The sequence below is a fragment of the Arvicanthis niloticus genome, chromosome 6 (genome assembly GCF_011762505.2).
Source record: "Arvicanthis niloticus isolate mArvNil1 chromosome 6, mArvNil1.pat.X, whole genome shotgun sequence".
Lineage (NCBI taxonomy): Eukaryota > Metazoa > Chordata > Mammalia > Rodentia > Muridae > Arvicanthis > Arvicanthis niloticus.
In genome coordinates, this window is record NC_047663.1 from 16,248,008 (window position 1) to 16,266,586 (window position 18,579).

Below are 18,579 nucleotides of genomic sequence, written 5' to 3' on the forward strand. Positions count from 1 at the left end.
GTCACAGAAACAATTTAGGATGCCGTGCTTAAGCGGGTTGGTGATTTCGGAAACCACAGGGCTGCAGATCTCGGGTAGCGGACCTGTCACGCCCCTTCATATAGTGGCATCGGCCCACCGCAGGCCCCCTTGGCCTAACATCGGGGGTATATGGAGGGACTACGAGCTGCCTCCCTCTTCCTCTGTAGGACTCCGTGGCTGCCAGTGGACCTGCCTCCGGAGTGCCCACAGTGGGGTAACTCAAGCTACCGGGTCTTAAGAGCACAAGAAGGGGGCGGAGCTAATGGGACTCCGCGTTCACAATGGCTAACGGGTAAACCGAGGCAGCAAAGGCCCAGGCCATTTCTGAAGGTCCGGGTCCGGAGAGCCTTGCGTGGCGACCGTAGGCTGAACTCATCTCCTCCTGAGATATGCGATTTGGTCCCCGCCGTCGTCCCTTCTCCACGAGCGACAGAGGAGGTTGGTTCCGGGAGGCCGGCAAGCGCGGGCTGCGAAAGCGGTGTGGGGGCAGACAAAGGGGGGGGGGGGGGGACGACGACGACGACGAGCAAGGCAAAGGCAAAGACAAAGCACAGAGGGGGTCGGCGGCGGCTTCTCCCGGAGGCGGCCCCGGGCGCGCGGAGCCAATGGGCGGGCGCGGGGCGGGGGCCGGCGGGGGCGGCGCCGCGGTGAGGCGGCGGCTGCCGCTCGGGGACCACTGGCAGCGGCGGCAGCTCGCGCCCGCGCCTCTTGCACCCGAGGCGGTCCCTCAGCGACCGACCCCCGCCCCGCGGCTCAGGCCGGGCCCGGTGAGACCCACGGCGGCCGGGGGGAGGGGCGCGGAGCGTTGCTGGGCCTACGCCGCCTGGCGGTTCGCGCGTTTTGCTCGCCGGGACCCCAGGCTTGCGTCGGTCCCGCAGGGCCGGCCCATGGTGGGGTGGGGATTCGGGGTCTGGGGTCCGGAAGAGCGGGCGCGGAGGCAGCGCAGCCTGGCCAGGCAGGAGGTCGGGCCCAGCGCTGTCCAGGGACTGGACGTCTAAGCCCGGTGCGGGTGAGCGCGGGTCAGGCGGTCCCCGGCCCAGACCTCTGCTGACCTCCCTTCACCCCAGGCGGGGTCTGTGGGAAGCACAGCCAGAGACCGTGGAGCCCCTGTCCCCGGCCACTCGCACTAACTTTGTTTTGTCCCTGTCCCCACATATGTTTTCACTCAGGGACACCCCTCCACCCCCAACCCTTGGGGGCTGAATGAGGGGCGGGCAGGCTGTTGGGGGTGGGTGAGGGGCGGAAGTGGCAAGACCCAGAGCAACAGGAAATGACTTAGGGAAAGTCCCAACCGCAGCCCCCCAACCCTCTGCCTAAAAACACCCCAGCCTGCAGGGTGGGGGAGGGCTCTTGGGGCCCCACTGACTGACTTCCCCTTGCAGAACCCGCTTGGCTCGGCGTCTCCTCCAGGGCCGCCAAGCACCTCTGAAGAGCCATGTTCCAGGCTGCCGGAGCCGCCCAGGCCACCCCCTCTCATGTAGGTGACCAGTCAGGTGGGGAGGGGTAAAGGGGACAGGAGCAGCTTGTTTGCTTGGCACCTTCTGCCACCTCCTGAGTGCCCCTGGGGTCTGGGCTGGGCCACCGGAGAGCTGACCCCTCTGACTGCTCCTCTTCCTCAGGAAGCCAAAGGCAGTAGCGGCAGCAGCACGGTGCAGCGGTCTAAGGTAGGGTCCTGAGGGTGGGCGTGGGTGGAGGAAAGGGTCGGTGCTGCTCCCGCTTCTTGTTGAGTGTACTCTGCTCCCACTCCACAGTCCTTTAGCTTGCGGGCTCAGGTGAAGGAGACCTGTGCAGCCTGCCAGAAGACTGTGTACCCTATGGAGCGGCTGGTAGCAGACAAGCTCATTTTCCACAACTCTTGTTTCTGTTGCAAACACTGCCACACCAAACTCAGGTGCGCTCCTGCCCTGTTCTGGCCTGCCCACTTACTTGTCCACCCTACCCTGCCTTCTTGTCCTGACCCAGACTGACCCAGCTGTTCTCTGCTTCCACAGCCTGGGCAGTTATGCGGCAATGCACGGTGAATTTTACTGCAGACCTCACTTTCAGCAGCTGTTTAAGAGCAAAGGCAACTACGATGAGGGGTTTGGTCGTAAACAGCACAAGGAGCTCTGGGCCCACAAGGAGGTGGACTCAGGCACCAAGACAGCCTGAGACCTCCTTAACATCCATTCCCTCCCAGCACATGGCCTACAGCTGGGCTGTGGGAAGGAGGTTAACCTGGGCTTGGGGGAGTGGGGTGGGAAAGGATGAGGCTCCCTCAGACAGGTTTCAGGCTTAAGGCTCTGCTCCAGGACTCCTTACTTTTCCTATAGAAGGTTGGCATTGGGAACCAGAATTGGAATTTTCACCATACTGGCTTCCCTTAGCCCATCTCACCTCACCCCATGGCTCCCTGGGAGGCCCACAAGCCCAGCTTCCTTATTTAGGTGCCTTTTCTCCAGCAAGGAGTCAGCATGCCCTCCTCAGGGTTCCAAGCTCCCTCACTGCCACCTGGGCCTTGTGTACCCCCTTGACTCCCCATCTACCTCTGCCCCTTATCCTGGTTGTGAGCCACAGAGACTGGAAGAGGAAGAGTGCCATCTGCTGAGCCTCATAGATGCCACCACGATGGGGGGAGGGCTGGGGAAGAGGCAAGACAACCTGCAGCCTTCAGGGTCTGGGGGGGTCCCTTGCACCACAAAGCTAAAGCTCTTGCTAGAGCCTCAGCTGACAGGCTCGGCAGTAGCTATGGTCCCCCTCTGTTGTGCTGTTCTGACTGTTGTGATCAACCCCGTTTTAAAAATGTTTAAACAGATCTTGACTCTATTATGTGGCCTGATGGGGTGTGTGTGTGGCACGTATGCTGCAGACTCATCATAGGGATGGGAATGGGGGACAGCCCATAATACTCCTGGCCTTCAAGGGGTTGGGTGATGGCGTTCAGATTACTGGTGTCTGCTACCTTTAGGGTGTTAAGCTGTCAGTCCTGAAATCCCACTGTGTACCCTGTCCCAGAGAAGCCAGGGACACTGACTTGCAAGCACACAACTGGTTTTGGGTTTTGAGACAGGGTCTCATGGAGTATGTCGCCCTGACTGACCTAGAACTCAGAGATCTGCCTACCTCTGCTTCCAAAGTGCTGGGATTAAAGACGTGTCATCCAGGCCTGGCCTCAGTTCTTCAGAGGTTAATTTACTACACTTGAGTAGAGTGCAAAACAGAACCTTTCTGACTTGGCCAAGACCTTGTTTATCTGCCCTTCTATTAGCTGACTCCAGCTGTCCAGTTTCCTCCTAGCCCTTTGCCCTAGAAATTTGCAAGGAATGGTGGGAACCCATAGACTAGCAAGTGCTGCTAAATCCAGTGGCTTCCACCTTTTCTTTCTCCTCATTACTGTCATCTTCCTAGAGCCTCTTCTATGAAGTGGGATGTCACAAGCTACTGTGCCAAGACCTCTAGGGGCAAACTTTGTGCCTCCGAGAGTTCATGCACACTGAGGGATGACAGCTCACAGCAGAGGAACAAGGCAAGTGTGAAGATGCTCCCTCAGTGGGAGTCTGAGTTGTCCTGCCCCAGGCTCTACTGTCCTAACTTCTGCAAACTGCCTATGAGACAGATGAACTGGTGAGCAAGAGGTCAAAGACTGCTAGCCAGTCCAGCCTATGGTCTTGCTGATGGGCGAATGAATCACTGTGGACTGTTCCTTCAGGTGGGCATTTGGGAAGCAGGCATGACAAAGTCTTGGATTTATGGGGACAAGGATGGTCTCTTGCTGCAGTTAAACAGTGGCCGAGCCAGGCAGTGGTAGCACATGCCTTTAATCACAGCAATTCGGAGGCAGAGGCAGGCGGATTTCTGAGTTCGAGGCCAGCCTGGTCTACAGAGTGAGTTCCAGGACAGCCAGGGCTACACAGAGAAACCCTATCTTGAAAAACCAAAGAACAAACAAACAGAGTGGCTGGGCATGGTAGCACATACTTTTAATACCAGCACTCAGGAAGCAGAGGCAGGTGGATCTCTGTGTATTCAAGATCGGCCTGGACTAGATAGTGAGTTCCAGGACAGCAGAGCTACATAGTGAGACCTTGCCTCTGACTGATGTTCTGTAAGAATGGGACCAAGGGAAGCCCCTCTGGGCCAGGAAGATGCCATGAATGGTCCTAGGAACTCAGCTATTGATATATTCAGCTCAGATGGACGACCAGTGCTGTCCCAGTGAAGCACTGGGGTAGGAGAGAAGGAAAGAGGGACCCACCTGGTTTAGCAATGGTACTTGGCCAAGTCATTGCAGGACCCCACTTTTGGCAGCCATTTCAAGTTCTACTTAAGAGGCCTACATCTGGTGTTAGGCATTGTACCCAACTCATCCTGAAGACTCCCACCACCACTTTCAACCAAAAGCACGGCCACAGGACCCTTCTGATATAAATGATCCCTTTTATTGTAAGTAATGCACTGGCCTGGCTTTGCACTGCAAGCCCTCAGTCAAGATATAGTCAAATAACTACGGCTGCAGGTTCTTCTGCACAATCCACAATTCAGACACAGACAGAGCTGGGTGAGTGGGAGGGGCAGGAGGGTGGCAGCATGTACCTGACCCAGGCCTGGCCCTTCCACTTGGGGTTGGTAAAGGCAGATAAACCCCGTGGAATGAAGAACAAATGGTGGCATAGCATCTTTGCACAGCAGGCCAAGGGCTGCTAGGAAACCATCCTTCATAACCTTTGGGCCCAGGCCATCCTGGAGGCCCACAACTTCTCATTTGGACTTGTTAATAAGAAAAAATAAATTAATAGCTTGGTCCTGAGGATGCTGAACCAGCATGTCCACAGTTTTTGGCACAAAAAAAAGGGGTCTTTTTTTTTTTTCCTTTGGAGTGCAAGATTTGTTGGCTTACTTTTAAGTTCATTTTAGAAACATTCCCTATGAGGTAATAAGCTCCCCCAGGGGGGAGATGGGGGAGTTCTGTGAGAGCCTGAACCTGTGACAAGCAGAGTTGTCTCATCTAACATCTTGTCAGTCCACCAAGCTCTAGTTCTAGACTTGGGGTGTGGACAGGGATAGGCTAAGGGGTGCTATACCGCCATCAGGATGGGTCATGGAGAGGCTGAGCTGTGTTTTGGCAGCTTTGGTCTAGAAGAGGGGCCAGTCCCTACTTTGGGCAAAGACTGAGGTGGAAAGCAAGACTCTGCTCACTGGCTTCAGAGCAGTTAGAGAGGCCTGACAGACCCCCAAGGGAAAGGAAATAAAACAGAGGGGCCCAGGCCCAATTGGCACCGTGCAACACACATCTGCAAAACCAGCTGCTTTCAATTTCTGTTCTCTCTTCAGGAGTCCATCACCGGTAACAGTCTAGAATTGATATATAAAAACCATCAAATATGGATCTGAGATATAAATTAACAAGTACAAGGCCTCACATTACATGATGTGAAAAGGCTAAAAACAGCGATAGAAACTACATTCATAAAAGTGCATCGTCAACATACAACGAAGGCTTTGGCTTGTTCTGTGCCCATGGGGAAGTGGGCATGGCTGGCAAAGAGCTGCCTGGCACTAAACCCCAGCTCCCTGGAAATGCCCATCCCTGGGCACTGGCTTTTTTTTTTTCTTTCTTTCTTTCTTTTAATGATAACTCCCAAGAAACTTGGGAGTTGGGAGGGAGGCGCTCTAGCAATAGGCACATTTGGAGGGGAAGAAAGGGGCTGGAAGAAAGGACCAGCACCCAGGCTGAGGTAAATATGGCCAACTCTAAGCTGCTTAGAGATAACTCTTTCCCTAACCCCTGCTGGCATCCTCCCTTGTGGGAGGAACAAAAAGGGAATGAGGCTGATGACAAGTGGACAAGGCGGGCTAAGGAACACAGCTGGTGGTTTTGGACACGGTTGTGGTGGCACAAGGACTTTTTGCCCCACGGAGTGGGCTCAGGCCTGACAGGTTTAAGATTGCAGACAGCCTGAGACAACCCCCTGAACTTTGCTGAGTTGCCCAGAGCCAAGTGCCCTGACTCATGTTGTGTACTTCCTCTGCTCCAGTGAGGGAACAGACACCAGGCCAGGGGTGGAGGCCATCAGCTCTCCCATCCAGTCCAAGGCCTAAGCCCACATGGGTCTCCAGAGCTCAGAGGGTAAAGTCTCCATTTTAAAAACTGGGAACAGCATAGGAGTGACTCCAATTTGTAAAACACAGACAATTGCATTGACAAGACTGGGTCTCCCCAGTTTCTGGAGGCAGCTCCATTTCTCAGGCTTTGCTTATCAGGGTAGCTCCTCCTTCCCAGAATAAGGCAGCATAACAGTTGCTTCATCTTTGGTAAGACAAGACTGACACCATATACCTGGAAGCTCTTAGTGGGGGCAGCCCAAGCCTCTACCTTCTGTTGGGTGGGGGATGCTGGGCTTTTTACCTCAGGCTTGCGGGGGCTCATGCAGCCCAGAGATATGCTGGTGGTCTTCAAACATTGGGAGAGAAACAAAGTAACACTCTGAAGTAACACTATTCATACCCTTGAGTAGTCCTGTGCCCCAGTCCCTCTTGACTTCAGTGCTGTCTGCAGTGTTAGGACACATCTGAGGGCAGGCAGGACCATGGCAGTCTTGCATACTGTTCCCAGCCCTTCCCGTCACACTGAGCTTAGGATGCCAAAGCTCTGGGTCTTATAAGCTGGAGCTCCCAGTCTTGATGCCAGAGCTATCCCATCCTGGCTTTAAGTCCCAACGGCAGATGGGGCACAGACAAACAATGGCTGGACCAATGCTCCACTGGTCTGGTCAATAGCCTTGCCTGGAAGAAGCAGCAACTTCACTGAGCCTGACAGCAGCCCCTTGCCTGCTCAGCAGGTGGCAGCTGGCAGCAGTATAGCCTTGAGAGCTCAGTACACTAGTTGTGCAAAGTGGTGTGTGAGCAGCTCCTCAGCTGAGGGTCTCTGTCGAGCTTCCACAAATATGCGCCTCAGGAAGTCCCTGCCGTGTTCTGAGATGTGAGAGGGCAGCTGAGGATTGGTAGGCTGGGTGGCAATCTTGAAAATGGCAGCCATAGCTTCATACTCTGCCCAAGGTGGTTTCTCTGTCAGCATCTCCACCACAGTACAGCCCAGGCTCCTGGAAGAGAGACCCTTATGTCATCTGTCAGTCAGCTTCAGGCTCTCAGCCACTCTACATACTGTGATGAAAGAAGGTATCTTTCTCAGATCACACTGAAGGACAAGTGAGCCAAGGTAAAGCTTGATAGGGTTACAAATACATGCTGCCATGCACGGATGTCACTTGGGTACTCACTGAGACTCAAAGAGTACTGACAGCCTCCAAGAGAACTGTATTCCTGTTGGTGAAAATAGTTCCTATTTCCTTGGTTTTTGAGGTATTTTTTTTTTGGGGGGGGGGGACTGTCTGCATTTCTTCCTATCTATGTCTCTTTTGTGTGACAGATTGAACCCAAGTCCTTTTGTGTATTTAGCACATTCAATATTATTAAGCAACAGCTGCCCGAAGCTGTTTGTGTTTCTTGGCATCTGGTCCCCCACTCCTTGACTAACTCACTCTAACCTGTGTATCTTCTGCCACATCTCCCACTACCCGCTCTGACCTACCCTTTTTTTATAGGGACCTCATCCAAACTCCAGCCTACCCAGATACTTCAGGGTAGTGCCTCACAATTACAGAAGCCCTGCTGCCATATAAGTTACATGTATAGGTTTTGGCAGTTAGGATTTGGACACCTTTGGTGGATGACCCATGATAACTTTGTTCTTGTAACTCTTGGGTTCTTTCTAAAGTCAGATATAAAGTTAAGTAAGTCAAATGCAAGCCATTTGGGCACAAGAAGGGACTGGGTTTACTCATTTAGAAACAAATATAGGCCTTCAGAATAGACCATGTGCTGTGTGTGTGATATGTATGTGAGCATGTCTGTATCTGAACATGCAGAGGCAGGCAGGGCAAGTGTCTCTCACTAAAATGGAAGGTTGCTTTTTTGGTTAGACTGGTCAGAGAGTCTGGATCCACCTGTCTGCCTCCCAGTGCTGGCGTTACAGGCAGGCCTGGCTTTTATGTGGAAGCTGGGGGTTTTAACTTAGGTCCTCACATTTTGTACATTAAGTATTCTTACCATCAAGCCATCCTCCCTAGCTCTAGAACCTACCTTTTTTCTTTTCTCCTTCCTTTCTTTCCTCCCTTCCTTTCTGACATGGTCTCATTATGTTCTTGGTTGGCTTGGAACTCACTATGTAGACCAGGCCGGCCTTGAACTCAGAGATCTGATTGCCTCTGCCTCCCCAGTGCTGGGATTAAAGGGATTAACCACGAGGCCCAACCCCAAAGAGGTCTATCATACATGAGGGATTTAGACTACTGCGGCTTAAGTCCTTAGCAATAACCCTTAGTTGTTTGGGATAAAAATCCATTCCATTTGTCAATGTGTCCCCCATCTATCCCCTCACCAAGCTATATTGATCCCTGGGTGCACCAGCCAGCAAGAGTAGCTCTTCAGCCTCTCTTTCTCATACTGTCAAGTCCCCAAGTTCATGTTTGATTTAGAGATCCTGCAGCTCAGTCAGGGAGATAGACAGCATAACTGAGTACTCACCACACATCTGCCTTTCTTCCATATCCCTCGCCACTGATGACTTCAGGACTCATCCAGTAGGGTGTGCCAGTGACAGAACGCATGCCTGTCCCTGACATGCAGATGGTCTGTAGGCGTTTGCTGGCCCCAAAATCCCCAAGCTTCACATTCCCAGCTGAGTCTCGGAGAATATTGGCTCCTAAGGCACAAAAGGGCAGAGGCTGCCTCTTATATTTCCTGTTACCTCCCCTTCCAGGTGCCCAAAAACTGTGGGAAGGGCAGAGCCACCACTGACTTAGACATGAGCTGCAGGAAGCCTCACAGTATAAGGATCAGCTCCATAGTTAGGATTTGCATTTTGGACTATTTTCCCCATACTGCTTAACCAATTTGTATACTCATCTCCAATTAAGGAAGTAATTGGGGTCCTATTTTTCAGAAAGCTCAGGGTAGTTAATAGTGATTGGTCTACTGGTAACTAAATGGTAGCCTTGAACCTAGGTCTATGTAGGCTTGACTAACCTAGAACTCACTATGCTAACCAGCTGGCCTCAAAATACACAGGGCGCTGCCTGAGGTTAAAGGTCTGCACCACGAGGCCTGGCTGAACCTAGGTCTTAATGCCTCTACCACAGCCTTCCCTCTACTCACCCTTGATGTCCCGATGCACAATCATGTTGCTGTGCAGGTATGACATGCCCTCCAGAATCTGCCGGGTATACTTGCGGGTCACACTCTCTGTCAGAGCTCCGTAGGCCTTCAACTGGTCTTTTACAGAACCCTAATAGGACACAAGGAGTCAAGAGAGTCCCCTTGATGGCTGGCTGGCTTGATAGAGGCGGCAAAGTTATTTCCAGCCCCCAGTAAGGCAGGGATTCATTTGAGTCTCATTTGCATGTATGATCCACTTTTGTCAGGAGCTGTCAGACAGCTTAGGGAAATGTATGAACCAATCCTTATCTCAAGCAAGTGCTAACATGTCCAGGTTGAGGGGATTCCCTGTTCTAGGTAAAGGATGTGCTTACGTGACATGGACCAGCCCTTCAGGACTCTTAAGTTAGATGGAACCTGGGCCATTTCTCATTTCACACCTTCTCTGGAGTCACAGGAAGGGCCCTCCTGATATCAAATCCTGCTATCACTACACATGGTTTCCCAGCTTATGGGATCAGACCCAGGTCAAGAGTGACTCACAGCCACTAGCCCTGGGTCAAACCCTCTTATGTGAAGTTCACATGCATCCAAGAGCACATACCCCTGGCATATACTCCATGAAGATGGTGAGGATCTTCTCAGCACGGTCCCGCAGACAGCCGTAGTACTGCACAATGCGCTCATGCTGCAAGTTCTTCAGCAACTGGATCTCACACTCCAGAGCACTCACCTCCTAGAGAGGGACCAGTGGTCACCTAGGCACTCAGGGTCCAGTTCTGCCCACCTAGGGTCAGCTCATCATGCTGTTTCACAGGGATCTGCTTTGGGAACTTCAGCTGGGGAACAGTAATTCAACTATATAGGCCTTGGCCACAATGTTCAGTAGCCCTTGGGATGCAGTACTCATTGCTCAAAGGAAGGAAGGAGGACAGGCTGTAGAAGCCTAGATAAAGTAACTACTGTATCTGCCTATGCAAATTGAGGTAACGACAAATGAGTGAGACCCACAGCTTCCTCCTGGGCCATGGCACTGTTTGGGAATGAGTACAAAGAATGCCCTTTGGGGAAGTGGTCATCACATCTCAGTTTGGGTTACTAGGGACTCTGGCATGGAGGCAGTCCTCCCAGGGGCTCCAGACACTTTGGAACACTGACCCTTCACCCCTTGGCTAGAGTTAAGATGAACAGCCAGGGAGCTTAAAAAGAAGTTATAGGGAAGTAACTTGTATCACTTTAGGCAAGTACTCAATAGGTGTTTTGGCTGGAGGCTGGTACATGGGAAAGGCCATACCTTGCTTGTCTCAGGACTATCTGGATCAAACTGGACCTGCTTAGAAGCAAGTTCACGACCTGTGTCCACATCATAGCACAAGTAGACCCTGCCGAAGGCACCTTGACCCAGGAGCTTCCCCCGCCGCCAGTTGATGGGAGCACTAGGAGCTATGAAGAGCAGCAGGAGAGAGCGTCAGAACATGGACTTTCTGTATTGGACCCAGCATCATCCATCCCTTTCTTCTCTTGCAGGCCCAAGCCCTTGGCCAACAGGACCTTAAGGACAGAGTCCTGACAAACAGAAGACTAGTAAAACAGCGTTCTGTGCTGATCAACTAACCTTATTTTCAAAGCTCCTATGTATGGTTTTTGTCTATTCATTATGATTTTTAAGATAAGGCCTTGGTGTATAATACAGACTGGCCTTAAACTCACTAAATAACTCAAGCTGGTCTCAAACTTTAGATCTTTCTATTTCATCATCCTGAGTGCTGAGATTACAGGCATATACCATCATGCCTGGCTTGCTCCTAAATATCCGAATATGGCAAAGATTAAGAATATATTCTTTACCTTAAATATGGGAAAACTAAAGATGAAGAAACGGCTTATCATATGACCATGGGATCAGACCTATATTCTAGGGTATGGTACCTCTTCCAAAATTCTCTCAAGAGTGGGAAGGATGCACCAGAGCAGTGTCCCACAGCTCTTGCCCCTGCAGCTAGTCATAGTCAGCATCCCATAGCTCCCTCCTAATCAGGGACACTCCTCACATTTGGTTGGTACACTCCTTTCCTGCACAGTGAGGGCATTCTCGCTGTCTGCACTCCGTAGGCGCCCACGGGGGTCCAGGTATTGCACAGCTACACCCATGTTTTCGCCATTTGTGCTCAAGGAGCGACTTGAGGGCACCAGAGTGAACAAGTTGCCTTGATGCCGTCGTATTCGGGGAAATGTTCTTCTGCCTGAAAGGGTACAAGAGTAAGGACAGAGCAAGTCAGAGCCTGGCCACAAACCCAGGTGTGAAAGGCAGAGGACAGTGACAACCAAGTCATGTGCATCCCACGTGTCCCCACCCCCACCTGATTCATGCCAGAAAGGCTGTCCCAGCCCCCTAGGATCAAAATGAAAGTAGAAATTCGTAAGTTGCTTGGTTCATGAAGCCCTGAACACAGGAAGACATAAGACTGATCCTCAGGCCCAACAAAGAGGCAAACAACAGCTCAAGTGTGACCTGTTCAGCATTCTGCTCCTGATCCCTTTACCACAGCTTTAGTCTATTTGTTGCTGCCACAGAAGATGACGTTAAAGAGGTGGCACTCTGGAATATACATGTATTCAAAAGACAGCATTCCCAGTGGCAGCATTTTCATGGACCAACAACCCCACCCCCCATATCTGGTTAGTTCCTTGTATTTTTTGCCTAAAGCCTAGAGCACAATGCCTCAGGAATAAGAGAAAATGCAGAGGCTAGAGCAATTGGTTTCCTTTCTATCCACTCCTAAACCCCCCTTTCGTGGTGGCTTTTTCCAGGTAAATATTTGATCTTTGACCAGCCATCCAGCAGGGGCCAGTGTAGAGCACTCACCATCACTGTAGTCTTTGTGATGCACAGACACGTGGTAGCGCCTGGGATAGGTTCCGCCTTTAACTCCTTTATCATAGAGCTGGGTCTCCCGATCTGAGGAAGACAGGACAGTCAGTTACTAGACCAAGGGTGAATCAAAATGGATGACTCATTTAAGCGTCTAAGGCCTCCTGAAACCTTACAGTAGAATTTCCAAGAAAATTACTATACAGTTTTGGCTTTCCAATTTAGAGGCATCCGTGGTCCCAACAAGACACTTCCCTAAGCCTCGCAGTGCCCAACTAGATTCTGTAGAACTCACCTGAGCATTCCTTTCTGTTGTCTGGGAAGCTCCGGGCTCGGGACATTTGTGATTTCCTGAAGGATGGGCTAGAAAAAAACAAAAGACTATAAAATAAACTTAAGTGCATATCTAGAGTAGCCCAGAGGGCAGAAGAAGGGCATCTGAGAGGTCTCCCCTTCCAAATGATGTTCAGAGAAAGAGGTGGAGAAAAGCAGCTCTACCTGGAGCCTGGTGTCTGGTGCTCACCACCCAACTTCAGTAGCCTGAGGCCAAAAATCTACCTATTCTACTCAACTCTACCCTGGCTGTTTGCACCTTTCCATTTTTGGCCCTTTTTCTAATCTCCAATCTCTATAGCAGGAGAAGAGCTGCAAAAACCTAACCAAACCAAACCACAGCAACAAACTTAACTTGGCCTAGGCAGTAATAAATGAAAACACTGCAGTTTAAAGACTGCTTTATTTGAGGCAGGGTCTTTCTATGTAGCTCTGGCTATTCTGGAACTTGCTCTGTAGATCAGGCTGGCTTTGAATTCATAGAGATCTGCCTGCCTCTGCCAAAGTGCTGAGATTAAAGGTGTGTAACACAACTGCCTGGCAAAGAATGTTTTCTTATTTTACAGAGTGAGCTTTTCCTCATTTAATCCTTATACCTCTTTAAGTTAGGACAAATAAAAGTAATACAGGTACCAATTATTGAGCAGCTGCTGTGTTATTACTAGTTGATAACTTATAGGTTAAATATAACACCTCTCTCTATATGCTCAAAGACAGCTAGGAAGCAAGAGTCCATCTTTAGACCTGGTATGCTACTCTATAGTCTGTTTCTGTTTCTATATCAGACATCCTCCTTTTAGACTACCATCTCATTTTAGAGATGTCTAGAGAAACCAAGAACCAAGAGGAAAGTGGGTAAATTAAGCTATCTTTTCCAACATCTAGTTAAATCTGAATGGACCTTTGACAGGCAAGTACCTGTGTGTGTGCATGCACTATGTAAATGTAGATGTGCATGGAAAGGCCAGAGATTGACATCTGGTATCCTTCCCAATTGTTCTCCTTATTTTTAGAGACAAAGTTTCTAAAGATTCAGCTAAACTGGCAGGCTAGTGAGCCTCTCAGTTATCCTCCTGTCTCTACCTCCCCAGCACTGGTTATACATGTGCAGTGCTAAACCCAGCTGTTTCACTTGACATTTGGGGGACTCAATTCAGGTTCACCTGCTTGTACATCAAGCCGTCTTCCTAGTCCTCCAAGTATCTTCTGAGGGTCACAGGTAAGAACCTGTCCAGAGAATTTCGGGGGCTGCCCTCTACTTTCAAACAACTAGACTAACATTCTCCTTTAACATCCCAAAGTTTATGATTGTCCAAGCCAGATCAGTCCCTGTTTTGGCTAAGACCTTGCCTATCGGTAGCATTTCTGGCCATGTTTACTTGTGCTTTTCTGTCCCCTAATTGGAAAGCAAGCCCCCCCAAAATTGACATACTAATAACTATGGATTCTGTGACATCTAGAGGAGAGTGGTAAGTCCACAAAATCAGCACCTTCATGGACAGCTGATCACATAAGAAGGAAGCTATTCCTGTTTCCTAGTCCCAGACCTGTTCCCCGCATCCCCAATCAAGGAGTTCTTAGCATAAAGAGGTCACGGCCTGCTCCGAAGACCCTTTCAAGCCAGGTTATGGCATATAGGCAACTGATGTACGAAGACTGTGAGTTCCAGACCAACTATCTATTGAGAACTTATCTCAACAAAGCAAAATAACAAAACAAATCCTTGATACCACTAGATGAACCATATAGCCATTTGGCTACATAAAGCATAGCACCAACTTCTACCAGTGTTAGAACAAATATTTTACATCAAGAGATAAAAGTTAGGCAGTCTGGATATTCTATTTTCTAATTATCTAGCTTCTTATTCAATCAGAAACATTTGAAGTAAGAAAAAGACAATGGACAGACCAACCTATGTGTGAGAATCCCATTTTTCTTTCAAATTTCAACAAGCCATTGCTTCTGAATCCAAATCACAGTAACAAGATTAAAAAGTAGGCAGAACATAGTATGTGTAGTCAAACTACATAAAGCACTTGAACAACACAGCCAACAAATAAGTTGTTCTTCTAAACCATTGTTAAGTTTATTTTACTGTGTACCTAAACATTCTCAGAGTGTTAGAAAATTAAGGGTTTTTCTAGAAGCACTGTTTTTATCCTGGGCCTGTGGCTGTATCAGAGATACAGACTAGCCAATTCTACTCTTAAAACCATTCCAAAAATGCCTACTTTTTAACCCGAACCACCACAGTTTCATACCTGTCTGCTGACCTGTCCAAGGATTGGCAGCTTCCTGACAAGGAGTTCTCGGCACTGCTCAGGGGATCTAGCATCTGTAAGGCAAGCCACACAATGAAACCACAGTTTGACTCAAATCCCAGCAGCTGACCCAGGTAGAGTTAGCATGTGGTCCTCTTTGTCAAAATATGGAGGTGTCTTTGTTTCCCCATGTAGCAGAGGAAGGGTTATAGGGTGGGGGTACCATTTTCCCTTAGTTTGAAAGGCAAGCTTCTAAGATGATGAAAAATGTTTGGCTGGCTTCCTTCGGGCTTTGCCAATAGAGCAAAGCAGAGGTACTGTTTCTCTGGTTGGCACTTTCTTGGCCCATCAAAATTAGTGCCTGGAACTTGACATGGTATTGCCCTGCATAGGTTTCCAGTGGAGTTTGGGTGGGACCCTAATGCTTCTGTTTATACTCTATAATTCACAGTTTATACAGACAAGCATTGCCCTGTTTCACAATGAACACTGCAGACCAAGAAAGGTAAGGAGACATTCAAACTAAAAACATGGTTAGTGCACAGCTTGTGCCAGAAAAACAAACTCCCAGCTCCTGGCTCTAAAGCAGAGGTAAGAGGTATCTACATAAATTAAAATATTTTTCTAGCTTAGAGTCAAATGCAATAACAAAGAACCTTCAGAGTAGATTTTTTTTCCAACCAATCTCTTAAAGACTTCATTTTTTTCCTCTCTCCCAGATACAGAAGTGGTAAAGATGGGACTGTAGCCTTTAAATCCAGAAAACGGTCATTACTGTATATCTATGGGGGCTGGTTCCAGGATTCCTGCTGATATCAGAGTCATATATATATATATATATATATATATATATATATATATATATATATGCTCTAGACCCTTATATAAAATAATACAGTATTTGTAGGTAAACCACGCACACACACACACTCCACATACCCTTTCCTATATACTTTACATCATCATGATTACTTATATATAATAATATAACATAAATGCTGTGGAAAACTGTTAAATTGTATTGTTTAGGGAATGACAAAAAAAGTCTGTACATGTTCAATACAGATGGTCAGTAAAAAACCCAAGAAAGAAATCTGCAGCTAAAGGCAGTCCAGCTTACTGCTCTAAACTTAAAATTGCCTGGAAAGTGTACATACAGAAGAAAGAAGAGTTTAAAAGATTTCCCACATCCTTTATAGCTTGAATAATTATAGGTACAGAAATCTGCTCTCTGAAAAACCCCACATATGCTAGTATTAAATTGTGTGCGGCACTTGCACCTGTGAGTATAGGAGCCCACTGAGCCTAGAAGAGATGCCAGATACCCCAAAGATAAAATTAAATTTATATGCAATTGTAAGCCAGCCAGTGTAGGTGATAGGAACCAAATTTGGATTTTCTTTCTTTCTTTCTTTCTTTCTTTCTTTCTTTCTTTCTTTCTTTCTTTCCGTTTTTCGAGACAGGGTTTCTCTGTGTAGTCCTGGCTGTCCTGGAACTCACTCTGTAGACCAGGCTGGCCTCGAACTCAGAAATCCGCCTGCCTCTGCCTCCCAAGTGCTGGGATTAAAGGCGTGCGCCACCATAGCCTGGCAAATTTGGATTTTTCTACAAGAATATCCAGAACTCTTAACTGCTATACCATCTTTCCAGTCTACCTCCCTTTTAAATACCTATTTTTTATTTTTACTTATGTGTATGTGTCTATCTGTGTGTATAGGGGAAATATGCAAGTGTCCACAAAGGTCAGAAGACAAAGTCAGATCCCCTGCAGGCAGAATTACAGGCAGGTGTGTGCTGCCTGACACAGGTAATCAAACTCAATTCCTTGAGCCTTCTGTGGCTATTTTATCCATTAGAAAATTTCCCTTCTTAAGCCAAATCTCAGAAACTTGAAACAATTTACTTGTTGCAGTAAAGGCAAGCTCACTGAAGGGGGTTGGCAGGGAAGTAGAGTTCTTGACCTTACTCAGTTAATTAATCCAAAGTGTAATTTTTATTAAGTAAGCTACTGGTTAAAAAACTAGCATCAAAATGGGTTAAGCCATTGTGGTGGACACTTCATTAGATGACTGATGAGTTACCCTTTCCTTGAGTGCAAGGAGAACTGGGACCCAATAAGCTAAGGCAAAGAGGATAGGAACGCTCATCCCTGGGATACGTTATGTTATAAAGACTCCATCTTTGTAGACTGGACACAGAGTCAGACGAGAGGAATAAATAATAAGGAACTGTAGGTAGCCTCTAGAATCTGAGAAACTCTCTGAACAACCTCTAGCAAAGAAAAAGGGCTACAGTCCTACCAAACACAAGGAACTAAATTGTGCTTAAGAACCTCATGCTCAGCAAAGCTTGAGTAGTACTTTGTAGCCCTGCGACCATGAGGGGAAAAAATAGTCTAGTCATGCTTGGACTTCCAATCTAAAGATACTAAAATAATAAAGATATATTGTTTTAATACCAAATCTGTAACAAATTGTTATGTAACAATAGATAGGTAATATAGCTATTGGCAAAATCATGTTATTTTACTGGTCCTACAGTTTAATTTATAACTCTCTCCCCACCTTCATCAAGAAATAGCAAAACTAAAACGTAGCCAATGAAAAATATATCAGTTCAGGGCTGCTCATAGTTAAAACTGCTGGAAATAATGTAAGTAAACAAACAGTGCAGCAGAGTGCTGCTTTGCAAGGGGCCTAGTGAGAGGCCCCTAAGTTCATTAAACTCACCTAATACTAGTGAGGTTAAGAGGGTTAGATCTGATCTTTAAAAAGAACTGGCCTTTGGCCCTTTAAAGGAATAACCCATCTTGGGGCAGAAATGGTTCTCCAAGCACTATGGGATGGGCATCAAATTCCTCAGATCTGTAATGGAATCACTGACAGTCCCATCACAATCTTGGTCTGACACTAGTCACGGTACACCCTGACACCCTATCTCCACACTCCCATACTCACACACTGCTCGCTGGTCTCTGGGATGAATTCACCTTCACTGTTGATGCTTGTATATGATCCCTGCCGAGCAATGTGCTGTTGTCGCTCAGGTACATAGCCAGGGGGAGGAGAGCTTCGGCCAGGGTTCTGGGAGCCTAGAGCACAGAAAGAAGACCCTTTAACAATAGAACCAAGATGTGGCACAGAGGAGCAGGGCCAGATAGAAAATTGATCCCAAGAGTCAGGGATGCAATGTATGTTCAGTATGTTCAGCTTGAGGAAGCAAACATCATCCGTCCTTAACAAGTAACTTCTGAGATGGAGAGGCACTACAACATATATAACTAAGAACCATTGACACAAAACATGAATCAGGACTAACTCTGCAACATGAGCTGGATGTTAGCCAGTTTAATAAAAAAAAAAAAAAAATGCTCCTGCCAGGCAGTGGTGGTGCAGCACTTGGGAGGCAGAGGCAGAGAAACCCTGTCAACAAAAACAAAAACAAACAACAACAAAAAAAGCTCTTAGGACCTTGAGATGTCTCAGCAGGTAAGAGCACCTGTCACTAAGCCTGACACCTAGATCTACATGATAAAAGGAGAGAACTGACTCCTACAAGTTGTCTTCTAACCTCCACACATGCTATGGTATGCACATGTACATGTGTGTATACACACACAATAAATAAACATAATAAAAATTTTAATATTCTTATGTATCATTCATAATGTCAATTCTCTTGATAATGTCACTATAGATGCAATTTTTTTGGCTTACTTTATTGGGTTCTTAAATCTACCACCCTTCTAACCCTTATTCCACCCTAATCCCTTCCAACCCCCAAACACTAGGTAGGAGAGAAAGAAGGTTAGAGGGGAAAGGAGGCATAGACCTCTTTAGACTACTTCCTGCTGATTAGGGAGTTGGGCTCCTTGGGGCGAGGCCAACCTCCATGGCC

General features: G+C 48.1%; 2 protein-coding genes across 6 annotated transcripts in view; one reads left to right on the top strand and one right to left on the bottom strand.

Annotated features, from left to right (window-relative positions):
* The first annotated feature begins 289 nt into the window (after nucleotides 1-289).
* On the top strand, nucleotides 290-2,815 carry Limd2 (LIM domain containing 2). 4 transcript variants are annotated; one of them, XM_034506146.2, is made up of 5 exons: nucleotides 290-459; nucleotides 1,404-1,498; nucleotides 1,641-1,685; nucleotides 1,773-1,912; nucleotides 2,013-2,815. In XM_034506146.2, exons 2-5 carry the CDS (start codon nucleotides 1,457-1,459, stop codon nucleotides 2,170-2,172), a joined length of 387 nt encoding a protein of 128 aa, XP_034362037.1. In that variant the 5' UTR covers nucleotides 290-459; nucleotides 1,404-1,456; the 3' UTR covers nucleotides 2,173-2,815. The 4 variants fall into 4 exon arrangements, with proteins under 4 accessions (XP_034362037.1, XP_034362036.1, XP_034362038.1 ...); XM_034506145.3 differs by lacking the exon at nucleotides 290-459 and adding an exon at nucleotides 644-788; XM_034506147.1 differs by lacking the exon at nucleotides 290-459 and adding an exon at nucleotides 777-1,030.
* A 1,602-nt stretch (nucleotides 2,816-4,417) lies between these two features.
* Map3k3 (mitogen-activated protein kinase kinase kinase 3) overlaps nucleotides 4,418-18,579 on the bottom strand; it is a 62,735-nt gene continuing 48,573 nt past the window's right edge. For both annotated transcript variants that reach the window (XM_076935605.1, XM_034505870.2), the window contains 10 exons: nucleotides 17,640-17,773; nucleotides 14,683-14,756; nucleotides 12,381-12,448; nucleotides 12,080-12,172; nucleotides 11,265-11,456; nucleotides 10,508-10,656; nucleotides 9,818-9,949; nucleotides 9,214-9,343; nucleotides 8,584-8,761; nucleotides 4,418-7,100 (listed from right to left, as the gene is read on the bottom strand). In XM_076935605.1, coding sequence (XP_076791720.1) covers nucleotides 6,872-7,100; nucleotides 8,584-8,761; nucleotides 9,214-9,343; nucleotides 9,818-9,949; nucleotides 10,508-10,656; nucleotides 11,265-11,456; nucleotides 12,080-12,172; nucleotides 12,381-12,448; nucleotides 14,683-14,756; nucleotides 17,640-17,773 — 1,379 coding nt within the window. In that variant the 3' untranslated portion in view covers nucleotides 4,418-6,871. The remainder of the gene's footprint in view (nucleotides 7,101-8,583; nucleotides 8,762-9,213; nucleotides 9,344-9,817; nucleotides 9,950-10,507; nucleotides 10,657-11,264; nucleotides 11,457-12,079; nucleotides 12,173-12,380; nucleotides 12,449-14,682; nucleotides 14,757-17,639; nucleotides 17,774-18,579) is intronic.